Here is a 13,147-nt window from a genome sequence, read left to right on the forward strand (position 1 = left end):
CTGCAAACCCACAAATATGTTACAATTGCGCATTTCAGACAAATCAGATGAATTTGCCATCAGGAGGTGGAGGGAATGGTAGATGGTGTGTCACTTAGCAGGGACACCTGCCAAGCTGGAAACGACTTTTGAGATCAACAAACAACAAACTGGTTGTATTATAGTGACCTGTTGCTGTTTTTCCAGCAGCTTTTTTAGCCACCAAATGCAGGTCTTTCTTAATGACCCACCACTGTTTTTCCACCGGGAATAGTGCATCAACAAAAGGTTGTTTTTTACAGAGACGTTGTTGAGTTTCCAGGTGGGATTGAGTCCCCTAAACCCGATTCTGTGCCTAAACCTAACACCACATTAACCACAACATTGTTGAAACATAAAGTTTTGGTGTATAAAAATTGACAGTAACAATGATATTTCACCTCTCTACTCACAGCTACTCATTTGGCTCGTTTGTGGCATGTTGGCTGTCACACAATAGTGTTTTTGTAAAAGACAATTTTTGAATTATGAAAATGATGAGGATATTTACATGGAGATTCTGTTACAAGAGATGTGTTCCCTTTTTTTGGAATTAACAAAGAGGCAGTTAATGTGCAGTAGTTCTGCAATATGGAAAGACGACCCAATTTGATAGATTTTTTTCCTGTGTGCCGTAGCAGCCCTAAATAAAATATCCTGTTGGTCACCGTATAGAAAAAAACATTGTGGGGAGCTGCAGTATGTATGAGTGTGCATGTATGTTGTGTCAATCTGTGTGGAAAAAGAGATGCAATCTTATATTTAAAAAATAAAACACATTTTATCTTTGACCTGTAGTTCTATTATCAGTCTAGACTGTTTTGGTGGGAGTTTCCCAGAGTTGGAGATATCTGCTGTAGGGATGTCTGCCTTCCCTCAAAGATTATGGAACTAGATGACACTCAGTTTGGGATGTTCAAAGTGCCAAAAAACAAGCAACAAAAAAAACATTGAAAAACTCAACAGCAATGTCTCTTTTGCAAGATAATCCACAGACGTTGTTGTGAGCAGTTTGTGTAGATAGCATTTCCATTGTTATATGCTGTAAAGCCCTCTGAGGCAAACTGTGATTTGTTAAAATGTTTTTTTTAAATAAAATTGACTTTACTACTGATAGCTCTCCTGGCACCACTGAGTTTAGCTGAGGTTACAGCTCAGCTGAGGGGGGACGTCATTTATGTTCACATCTCACACTGTCATGAACACGAGCCTCCATGAGTTAATGTCCTCTTCTTCCTGCGCAGTAATACAGTTGGCGGGTGCAGTTCTGTAGAAAGAAAATAGTTCCTACACAAACTGCTCCCAACAAGGTCTCTGGATTATCTTGAGTAATTGGGTCACGGTTTCTGGGATGAGACATTACTGTTGAGTTTTTAAATGTATTTTTTGGCGCTTTGAGCACCACAAGGCGAGTGCCATCTAGTTCCATTATATTAGAGAGAAGTCAGACATCTCTACGTCCGATATCTCCAACACCTGACAGCTCACACCAAAACAATCTAGATTGACAAATGGCACCACAGGTGAGAAGAAAAACGTGTATTTTTGATTTTGGCATCTATTATCCTTTAATGTAATACTGACTTGTATATATGCAAAACAACTAAATAACTTATATCCAACAACAGGGTTGAAGATTGTGTGGGCACACAAATGTAAACCATTCCCACATTTTCTGGTCATGTGAAAAGATATTTTGGAAGAATATATCTTTAACCGTTATTATTTGCATATTATGAAATTCCCAAGGACAATAAGATGATGTATCTCTTTCTGCACAGAACAAAGACTGATGAATCAGTCCCACATCTTGTATAGAAAATACTTTATCAAGGGATCGCTAGAAGTGGAACAATTACAGCTATTTATCATTTTTTTCAGTGTACATATGGATATGTTAGTATTCCTTTAATGCTCACTTGAAAGATACAAACATATCTTTTTAAGAATAAACACAGCATGCCTCTTTTTTTTCACCTGCTGCACATTTTATCCCACTAGCAACAGCAATGATGCCCAGAATTTCCTCTCATACTCTTCAGCATCTTTAGTAACATCTTGTAGACCAAATACAGCAGACAAAATTTCATTTGTTTTGTGAAACTGCGATGAAAAACAAGGAAGGACTTCTGTCACCTGAATTGCGCAGGTCCCTTTTGTGTCGTGCCCAAGAATTCTACGTTCTGTTGGCCACAAAGAGGTAATTGTAGTCTGTGTGGGCTTTATGGCTGGCAGAGAGAGGGGTCTGATTTCACATTGTGTTGAACAGAAACCAGGAGGGTCCCTATACAATCACCCCACAGGGCACTGAAATCTCACCTGTGCTCTTATAGATTCGCAGAGGCTTAATCCACTGAGTTATTTGACTAAATCTTTAAATGCTGGGTGCACAGTTTAGCATTCGTTGAAGTAACCCAACAATGTGATGTACTGTAATGTAATATTGTCTTTTATGTTGAATGGGCACAATATAAAGTCCTGATAAAAAATATTTTGATAGCTGAAGGTTGAAACTGGAATTATAAGTATTTCATACACGGTTTTATCAAATGTTGGATTTAAAAAACAAAACAAAAAATTAATTACTATGTCACCGAATTCATTTAATTTAAGCATTTAGTTTGATCTGTCTTTGTTTGGACAGATTCCAGGTCCAGATGGAAAGCCTGAAGCGGTCATAACAGGGATAATTATGAAACACGTGCTTTTAGTTTTGACAAACAATGCTGTAATTTATCTTGCCAATGAGGAGCTTTTTCCAGGAATCATTACCACATCGATTCTGAGGCATCTTTAGACCCACCCAGCAACCACAGGCCTTTAGTCTCCTCCTCTCACACCAGTGTAGCTGTGCAGGTGAGAGTTTCCACTTGATACGTTGCCACTTCAGTACTGTCGGCAGGAAGCGAAGAGGGGGGGAGGTGACAGAGAGCAACTCAGAAAGGGAACACCAGAGAGAGACCTCATTCACTTCAAGCACAGCTGACAAAAAGCCCACAAAGTGCACTGCGGGTAAGTGGAACATTACTGATTTTATATGATGTTTCTTTTATTTGAATTCAGCTGAATAGAGCTTTAATGTTTGTGCACTGGGAACCACAGGGGTGATGGAGGTCAACAACAGCGGTGCTTTTCATGTTTCTCTTGCAAATGTTATTTTACCTACGTGCTCTCAATTTGTTATATTTGGAATAAGTCAATTGCTAACAATTATTTCGTTAAAAATATGGGTGAATTTATTTAATTAAAATATAAATGAGTCAATCAGAGAGCCAGTCCAAGGATTTTCTGTATTTTTTAAAATATTATTTAGATTTCTTTCTCTATACAAATGACTTACAGTTGTGTTTCATAGTATTCATAAACAGATTCTTATGAATCTTCACAGCAGGTGATACAGATGAGGATGGCTTTTGTTTCCATTTAACTACCTGACACACCTGTACAACAAGATGAAACAAGGTGTGATATGAGAATTTAGCACATTAACACGCCTATTGAAGCTCTGTACATCAAATTGAATATCCACTTATAAATCTAATCTTTACTTTTTCCAATTAAACTCTACATTTTCAGCTTGAAGCCAGAATGGCCACTGTTGTCACTCAGTTTCCAGGGTGGAGAGCCCTGAGGAGCCCGTTTTGAGCTCCAAGGGAGAGGAAAAAAACAAGCTGTGTCGCTTAGCGGTTCTCCCAAGGGGACTAATGGAGGAACAAACACTTTTTAATTGTGTTCACTGATAAACCACTGCAGTCAGAGATGCTTTGGATATAATTGTGTGCCACCACACAAACTAATCTTAGCAGAAATTGACCTTGTGAGGACGTCACTATTGATTGAAATGGCTTATTGTGCTTAAACTTCACTTCAAATATTATTATTAAAGCTTTTACTCCACTAATGTGAGAAACTGTGCGAAAGAAGTAAAAGTGCAGTTTTAAATCTCACATTTACAATTTCTTATTGTTGTGACCCAACCAAACAATTATGAGATCAGTTTCACCAGAACAATTAGAGGATTGTAAAGGAGGACTCACAGATCAAAAGAACTGCTCAGGTGGGTTACAATGGCTCTAATTCAGAAACTTATTAGCATGGGTAAAACTTTGAATTGTACCCAAATTATTTGTACCCAAAAAAGGTTTGTCCTTGCTCAGTTTATTTTAATAGCATTAATTGCAGAACATCTGTCAGTTGTTTCATACATGTTAATTGTGTGTTTTTACTCTTCACTTCGCCAGCATTCTGGCAGATATGACTTCATTACAGGCTGGACAAAGACCCCTCTCCCTCTCTGCCAATGTGGTGATGGCCTCCACTGCTTTTTTAAAAGACACAGGTATGAATGAGTTTGCTTTATTTTAAATCACTGTCAGCAGTCACATAGTTACATGCTCACACTCAGAGCAACATAATAGAAATTGTTCTTTTCATAAACCTTGCCTGTAAAGGAAGGTCAGATTTATTTTAAACAAACTCGTTCTTTAGATTCTAAATTTAGATAAAGTCAAATTAAAAATAGTGATTGTATATACAAGATGGACAATCTGAATGGCAATATTAGGTCTGTTGAAGAACAACAACCTTAGTTTTTGATAGTTGGGATTTACCTGTCTTGTGCAAAGTGACGTGCATGTACTGCAGTGCGTGTCTTGCTGAAATCCCTTTGGCAGGTCACGTGACTTTTGTGTGGTAAAAACCTGAAACCTCTCTCTGCCTGTTGGTTGATGTTTTCCATGCAAAGTATTGCATATTAATTTCTTGTTCTGTTTAATGTATATTTTATGCCATGTAGGCCGTATTATGTATTGCCTGATGAACATTTGTAAATTAACACCCATTACACAATGCAGATAGAAATGTTAAAACTCTGCTGCCGCTGTCCCAAAAGCAAAGATGTCATGCGGTAGCTCTCTTGTGAAATGATGACACGTGCTATTGGTATAGGCACTGTGCACCAGCGCTGCACGTATGGCCACAAACACATACAAGCATTTATGCTAATGAAAGTTTACACTGTCTGCTTGATTTCGTTGCTGCTGTCTTTATTTACATGTATGTCTCAGTTTCTCTTATCTTTTCACTTTTGAGTAAATGCCATGTCTTGCTTAAATTTATTTTTTTCCCCCTCTTTTGTCACTGTGCTTTGAGTAATGCAGACAATAGCTCGCTAAAATACTCACAATTACAACGCTAACATGCTGATGTTTAGCTGGCATAGTGTCAAAGGTTTAGTATTCTTCTGGAGCATGGAAGTTGATTGTTGAGTATCATTCCCACATTGTGAAATACCAACAACCTTGGGTTGGTGTACTTGGACCAAATGACAAACCCAGAGTGACGCCATTTAATGACAGGGAATGAGACTCAACCTCTGCTATGCTTAAGTGAAGGCAAAATATCCAGGATATGGCTGCTGCCATCTTGTGCTGGCAATAATTCGAAGCCAGAGTCTGCAGTACCGATCTCTGTGGTGGAGGAGCTCCACCCAAAACAGAAAACAGTGCGAGAAGCTACATTGATCTTGAGCTTATGGATTGGCACACACTCATGGCTGAAAATCCCCTTTTTGTTGAATTAAATAACTCACTAATCTTATTAGAAAAACAAATATTAGGGTGATGTAAACTACCTTCAATGACAAAAATCATCTTTAGGAAAAAAAAATTTGGCATGTACTTTCAGTCTTTAGTTTGGACCATTTCCCATTCATCCTCACTTTGAGTGAGCTGTCAAGTGGTCCATCTTTATATACAGTTTATGGACTCAACAACTTTCAATCAACTTTCTTTCTCCAGAATTAAATATTGCACTATTTAATTACGTTGAGCATCTTCTTTTTCTTTGTAACATTTGCTAATGCAGCTGAAATAATTAGTTTTACAGATAGGCCTGATGGTGCCACAAGAGTAAAAGTAAGGGGATCACCAAAGTTGTTTAAAAGAGTGCAAAGCTATGTTGAATAACTGCAAATAATTTTCCTGTTATTTTCCCAAAATGCCAGGCTGCACAGGCACCCTGCGCCTCCTCCTGTTAGGACTACTTCTGCCATCAGTATTAGTGTCAGGCCAAAGTCCCACTGCTTCCTCTTCGATGCCCTCCACTTCCATGACTGCACCAACCACCACCTCCCAACCTCCTGCAGCCACCACCTCCGGAAGCACTATCATGCAGGCTTCCATCTCTACTAACTCTGGACCCACAACACCCTCAACCACCATACAGCCCTCTACGACAACCAACGGTGGCCCAGCGACCCCCACTGCCCAGTCTGCCACCTCCACCACAGTTGGAGGTACAGAAAATACTGCCGTCACCCAGTCTCTCACAGACACAGCAACCTCTGGAGGCATAGCAACCACCACTATCACCCAGTCACCCATAACCACAATAACATCTGGAGGCACAGCAACAACCACTTTCACTCAATCACCCTCAGCCTCTAGCACCTCCGAAGGCACAGCAACCACCACCATCCAGTCTCCCACAAACACAGCAACCTCCGGAGGCACAGCAACCACCACCATCCAGTCTCCCACAAACACAGCAACCTCCGGAGGCACAGCAACCACCACCATCCAGTCTCCCACAAACACAGCAACCTCCGGAGGCACAGCAACCACCACCATCCAGTCTCCCACAAACACAGCAACCTCCGGAGGCACAGCAACAACCACTTTCACTCAATCACCCTCAGCCTCTAGCACCTCCGAAGGCACAGCAACCACCACCACCCAGTCTCCCACAAACACAGCAACCTCCGGAGGCACAGCAACCACCACCACCCAGTCTCCCACAAACACAGCAACCTCCGGAGGCACAGCAACCACCACCACCCAGTCTCCCACAAACACAGCAACCTCTGGAGGAACAGCAACCACCACCATCCAGTCTCCCACAAACACAGCAACCTCCAGAGTCACAGCAACCACCACTACCCAGTCTCCCGCAACCACAGCAACCTCCAGAGGAACAGTAACCAACATTTTCACCCAGTCATCCTCAGCCTCTAGCTCCTCTGAAGGCACAGCAACCACAACCATCCAGTCCCCCATAACCACAGCAACCTTCGGAGTCACAGCAACCACCACCATCCAATCTTTCACAACCACAACAACCTCCGGAGGAACAGTAACCAACACTTTCACCCAGTTATCCTCAGCCCCTAGCACCTCTGGAGGCACAGCCACTACCACCATCCAGTCCCCAACAGCCACAGCAACCTTGGGGGGGTCAGCAGTCACCACACAGTCTGGCACCAGCACAACAACCACTGCCAATTCTGCATCTTCAACTTTAACCATTGATTATAATTATTCAAGAACCACATCTGCCTCCTCTACAGTTAGTTCAGCAACGATGAACCAGCCCACCATGACCCAATCCAGCCCCTCCATGCCCAAGTCCAGCCCCACTATGCCCAAGTCCAGCCCCGCCATGTCCAAGACCAGCCCTGCCATGCCCAAGACCAGCCCCACCATGACTTCTAGTCCTGGTTCCATGGCCTCAATGATGACCACTGCCACTGGTATGTTTTGTTTTAAAAATGAATAAGTTGTTAGCTTCCCAGCCTTTATTTTCTCGTGTGAAAATACAAAAAGAACAGCTTTATTTTTATTTGTCTTTCCCTCTCATTGATCGTAACATCTGTCTTTTTGCCGTAGGTGGTATGCCTGGTATGAATAATAATGGAACCAGTATGGTAAAACCTACTTCCATGAGCATGCTAAGTTCACCTTATTAGAGAGAAGTGTAATGTTGTATTTGCATGTTTCCCTTAGCCTGTCATCTTCATCATGTACTTTTCATCTCTCTCAAACACAGATTTACTGCCCCTCATTCATGTGTAACTACTCAGACTGCTATACAATGTACAACAGTCAGAATGCCACTTCATGTGCTGCTGGTGACTTTTGTCAGGTAGGTAGGAAAATGACACCGGCAAAACCTTGAAAAACCATACTAAAAACTTTTTTTCATGTATTTCCCATAACAACCTATGTATGAAGCTAAACATATATACAGCAAGTGTATTGTACTAAAAATTCATGGAAGCAAGAGAAATTTTGAACGATGCAATTTAATGTCTAAGAAACTGCTAAAAGTAATGGCTGATTATCCTTTTTTTGTACAACCCCAATTCTGAAGAAGTTGGAACACTGTGTGAAATATAAATAAAAACTGAATGCAATGATTTGCAAATACCGTTTGACTTGAATTAACCTGAATACAGCACAAAGATATACTGTTCAAACTACTAAATGAATGATGCCCCCCCCACCCCCCAACTTTTTTTGAAATGTGTTAAAGGTATAAAATTCAAAATGAGTGTATACTTGTACAGTAAATATATTGTCTTTGTACTGTATTCAGTTGAAAATCGATCAGAAAAGATTAGTAAATCATTGCAGTCTCTTTTTATTTATGTTTTGTAAATACTTTATGCTGTTACTGTCTGTATAATGCAATTAAGTATCGTATTATCATATTATTTTGCTATATTGTCAATTTCCTTTATAAGAAAAAAGGGCTATTAAAACATGTATTCTAATGTGTCATTCTGCAATGCATCAGCTGATTAGACAGACGGACATGTGCTACACTGTTAGCTGCAGCGCCTCCTGTGCTGATAGTTGCCTCAACGCCTCTCTGACCAACTGCTCTGTGAACTGCTGCAACTCAACTGGCTGCCTCAATGGTAGTTTTGCATCCATGATGATGACAATGACAACCACAGGTAAAACAGACTCATCTTTAAGATCCCCTGTCTCATAACTGTTTAATTTATTTCATAATCCTCACACTGTCCTGACAAATTAATACATTTTATCTAATGTACTGGTTTACAAGTGTGCACCTTTTGTTGTAAACTTGCACATTTGCAAATCTCTTAAATATTTTATTCTTTTCATCACGTGATTTCAGCACCCACAACAACCCCAACACCCAAACCAGCGACCACAAAGACTACAATCAGTCCACAAACAACAGCAGACAATGTAAGACAAAAGGCTGCATGTGTGAGTGTGAGCTGGCATGTGAATGGATGCAAAAGTGCGAGCAGAAGACTAGAGAGTTGTGTGCATCACTAAATTCAGTTAATTTTGTTTTCTCTTGGTCAACATCTCTCAGACACAAACTGTCTTTGTTTTGATTAAATTGGTGACTATAAATTGTCCGTAGGTGTGAATGTAAGCATGAATGGTTGTTCATCTCTGTAGCCCCTTTTACACTGCCTGTTCAAGGCGGGAATATTGTGCCGGTCTGACGCCTTGGCGTTCTGTATCTGATCGCAGACTAAGAGGACAGAGTTGTCTCGCCTTTAAAATGGCAGCGTAGGTAGTAGCTGAATCGAAAACTGTGTAAAAGTGACAGCTGGCAGAACGGGACCATGGGCCTGATAGGTATGATGTTTTGATAGCATGTCATGCATACAACCCACTGCGGGAGATTTAAAAAGTAGCTAGCAGCGGTTAGCGGATAACTCAAAAAAGAAGAATAGCCATTAAATTAGGAAAACAGTGATAAATTAGGAAAAATTAGGAAAACAGTGTAAATTAGGAAAACAGTGATATGTCATCGATATTGTTTAGAAATGTTGACACCTATGTTATATATCACACTAGAGGCAGACACTGGTGTATCAAATATCAGGCCTGTCGCACCTCCTTTACTTCCATGATGCTGGCATGCTATCTGAAATCACGCTGGTGTGGCTTGATGCTGCCGTTGTTTGGTTCTGTGTAGAAATAGTTCACCCCTGCGATAGTCTAGCAACTTGTCCAAGGCCTCCAGGGACAGCCCCTGCCTGAAGCAGCTGGGCCTCACAAAGTTTCTCCCTTTCCCCCCCTTATGCCAACAGCTGCCAATGTCTAAAAAATATCTGTATACAGTGTTGACCTTAAGCCAATGCCCAGCAGTTATAATAACATCCTGCCCAATTATTTTATATTTTAATGGAGTATAGAACATTTGTAAAACAGTCAAAGCCAGGCCTGGTGTGACATTAATATCATCCTTTCTTCTGTGTTCTTTTTTTCAGGGAAACAAATGCCATAAAGGTACGTGCGTTGGTACAGATTGCTACAAACAGTTTGCAACATCCCAAACATGCGCCCCCTCACAGCCACACTGTCAGGTGAGAACTGCTCCAGCAACATATTCATATTCCTTAATATACGATTGATTAAAATGTCCAGGTTCATGTTGGTTCATCTTTACAAGCTTATATGCACTCAATTTTGTCTTTGTTTATCACCTTTTAAATTATTCTTAGCCCACACACACAGGTATCCACTTTTTCAGCACAAACTCAGTGACAGGACTGATTTAACAATTTGTCAATACAACAAAGTATTAGGTTGACAGGAACCCGAAACACAAGAAAAGATGTATACATCTTTAGTGATAATCACTCAAACTACAATTATAGAACTGTTTAAGGTGATAATATCCGTAAGTTTTATTATTTATACAAACAAATACTGCAGAAAAGGGGAGAAAACTATAATATTTATGTTATGTAAAGGGATCTTATCCACTTTTTTGTGTATTTTTCATTTAAGTTTATGTATGCTTGTAAATTACTGAAAATGTTAGCGCTTCATAGTTATAAATTTTCTTTCAAAAATATTTTAGTCTACAAACATACATAAAATACTGAGTGAAAGACCCACATATGCACTTTTAACTTTTCTCAGCTTGTCTCTATTTGATATTTAAACTAAACTTTCTATATATGAAACATGCTTAGTGTTTTTTAACATTGCATAGAGAAATAACAAACATTAATAGTTAATAATGTCTCGACTTTACACCACAAGGAGCTTACCGTAGGTCCTGTACGATTCTTTCCCTTTCAACTTTGCCTGTGCAGCTGAAAAAGGAGTCCAAAGATTCCAGTTTTCAGTGGACATCAGGTTGCACTACCAACTGTTCTGGCGAGACCCCATGCAAGACCAACACCAAACCTCCGTGTCATCTAGAGTGCTGCAACGCCACCACGACCTCCTGCCTATGGTTGAATGGTACACTCAATCACCCCAATTTTGCCACAAGAGGTCCTCATCTTCACACAGAGTTGATTGCTTTCTTAGTTTGCCTGCTTGCCATCACTGTGCTGCTGTGAGAGACTGAGTAGGAGCTTGCTCAGCGGCTGTGTGGGTCATTAGGTAATCAGAGCTTTGTGTAACTCTCCATCCAGAAACAAAACGCTTAGCAGTGCAGAGGTTAACACTACTTCGCCTACAACCATCTTTCTCACTGATTTTCACATCAGATTGTAATGTATATAGTGTATGTATGGAATTATGTAAAGCATAAGTTACATTGTTTACTTGTTTTATTAAAACTTCCCAATTACATTTTTTATCTCTGATTCAAGTTCAAAGAAAAATGGATTTGAACAGTATTTCTAAACTGAGAACATCAACTTCCAGAATTCTGAAAAACATGCTGAAAGCAGCTCAGTCATCACATCCAACATTTAGTCTGCAAATCACTGTTGTAATTAACAAAACCATTGATTAAAGGGACAAAAATACATATTTTACTCTTAACCTGTACTGCTGTTTATCAGTATAAACAGAGTTGGTGTGAGTTGCTGAGTGTTGGAAATATCAGCTGTAGAGGTGTCTGCCTTCTCTCTAGTAGAAAGGAACTAAATGGCCCTCAGCTTGTGGCGCTAAAAGAGGCGAAAAAAAAAAATTAAAAAACTCAACAGCAATGTATCTCTCCAGTAATTATAAGCCAGTTACTCAAGATAATCCACAGACTTGTCAGAAGTACGAAGCATTTTCTGTCTACCAAACTACGCCTTCAAACTGTATCACTGCACAGAGGGAGGTGCTTCCACTGCTAGCTCACCTAGCACCACTGAGCTAACCAACATCACAGTTCAGACAAGGAGGATGCCGATATTGCATCTCATGCTGTCAGGAGTCTCTTATCTATGAGTAGATGCACGCTTCCCTCTGTGCATTGATATGGTAAGCAGCTGTAGTTCAGTAGAAAGAAAATAGTTCCAACATTAAACTGCTCACAGCAAGGTCTGTGTATCACCTTATAAAACGGTCATAATTTCTGTCAAGACACGTTGCTGTTGAGTTCTTCAAATATACTTTTATTGGCACTTTGGGCTCCACAATCTGGGTGCTATCTAGTTCTTTGACATTCGAGAGAAAGCAGACATTAGTTCGGCCAATATCTCCAACACTCAACAACTGACACCAAAACAATCTAGACTGATAAACAGCAGTACAGGTAAGGGGGAAGCTATATATTTTTTATTTTGGGGTGAAATCCTTCTCAATTACAAGCTTTGAGAAAGAATAGGAATGGCTTAACACCTTATGATTTGTTTGGGCCATGACCTTGCCTGTAACAATTTGAACTCAGGGCCTATCTAATTGAAAAAAAGCAAAAAACACTTGCTGTCTGTGTCCTCTCACTTTAAATGGATTTTCGACACATTCAATTTTAAATGGGTGAGTGAGCCTAAACACAACATTTTATGTTGACATGGCTATAATTGTTTTATTACCAAAACGTCTCTGTAGATTACAATCTCTTCAAGCCATCGTGAGAGTAACGCAGCTATGACTCTATATGCACTTTATGAAACACAGATGTTGAGGGTTGCTTCAGCAATTTCAGTAGATGTGCAATTCAGTACATTTTGGCTACTTCTTGTGCTATATTTATATATGATTTTTTTTTTAGCTGGATGTGTATACTGTGTGGTTTACAAAGTATATCTAAAGGTATAATGGTGTCATGTAAATGTTGAATCAGAGCTGTCTGAGTTATAGTTTTGTGTACTGTGTAAAATATGATGATTGTACCTGCAAAGATATGAATCTCATAAACTATAAGATGAATCTTTGATAATTTATCAGTTTAAATACGAAATCTATTTACCATAGAGGGGTGGTGAAAGGTTAATACATTTCTTGGGGCTCATGGTGGCAAAACAGCCAACAAAATTACATTAGGATTATTTTATTATAAATGTTAAGTCCTGTAAATTTTGTTGTTGTCACGTGTCAGTTTTTCTTAAACACTTGGCTAATTTAAACAAGTCAGTCAGTGGTGCTTCTGACTGAGCAGATGTAGGTCACTGATGAAATAT

The 13,147-nt window shown here is 39.8% G+C and overlaps 1 protein-coding gene across 2 annotated transcripts; it reads left to right on the plus strand.

Annotated features, from left to right (window-relative positions):
* Positions 1 to 2,841: 2,841 nt before the first annotated feature.
* Positions 2,842 to 12,896, plus strand: LOC121945416 (uncharacterized). Of its 2 annotated transcripts, XM_088084278.1 has the most exons (10): positions 2,842 to 3,030; positions 4,260 to 4,357; positions 6,023 to 6,313; positions 7,364 to 7,546; positions 7,683 to 7,720; positions 7,843 to 7,938; positions 8,593 to 8,755; positions 8,944 to 9,017; positions 10,061 to 10,156; positions 10,895 to 12,896. In XM_088084278.1, the coding sequence occupies exons 2-10, from the start codon at positions 4,273 to 4,275 to the stop codon at positions 11,144 to 11,146; spliced, it is 1,278 nt and encodes a 425-aa protein (XP_087940404.1). In that variant the 5' UTR covers positions 2,842 to 3,030; positions 4,260 to 4,272; the 3' UTR covers positions 11,147 to 12,896. The 2 variants fall into 2 exon arrangements, with proteins under 2 accessions (XP_087940404.1, XP_042345509.2); XM_042489575.2 differs by having other exon boundaries at positions 6,023 to 7,546.
* The last annotated feature ends 251 nt before the right edge of the window (positions 12,897 to 13,147 follow it).

This window comes from Plectropomus leopardus, chromosome 11 (genome assembly GCF_026936395.1).
Source record: "Plectropomus leopardus strain MGB_pleo_1.0 chromosome 11, ASM2693639v1, whole genome shotgun sequence".
Lineage (NCBI taxonomy): Eukaryota > Metazoa > Chordata > Actinopteri > Perciformes > Serranidae > Plectropomus > Plectropomus leopardus.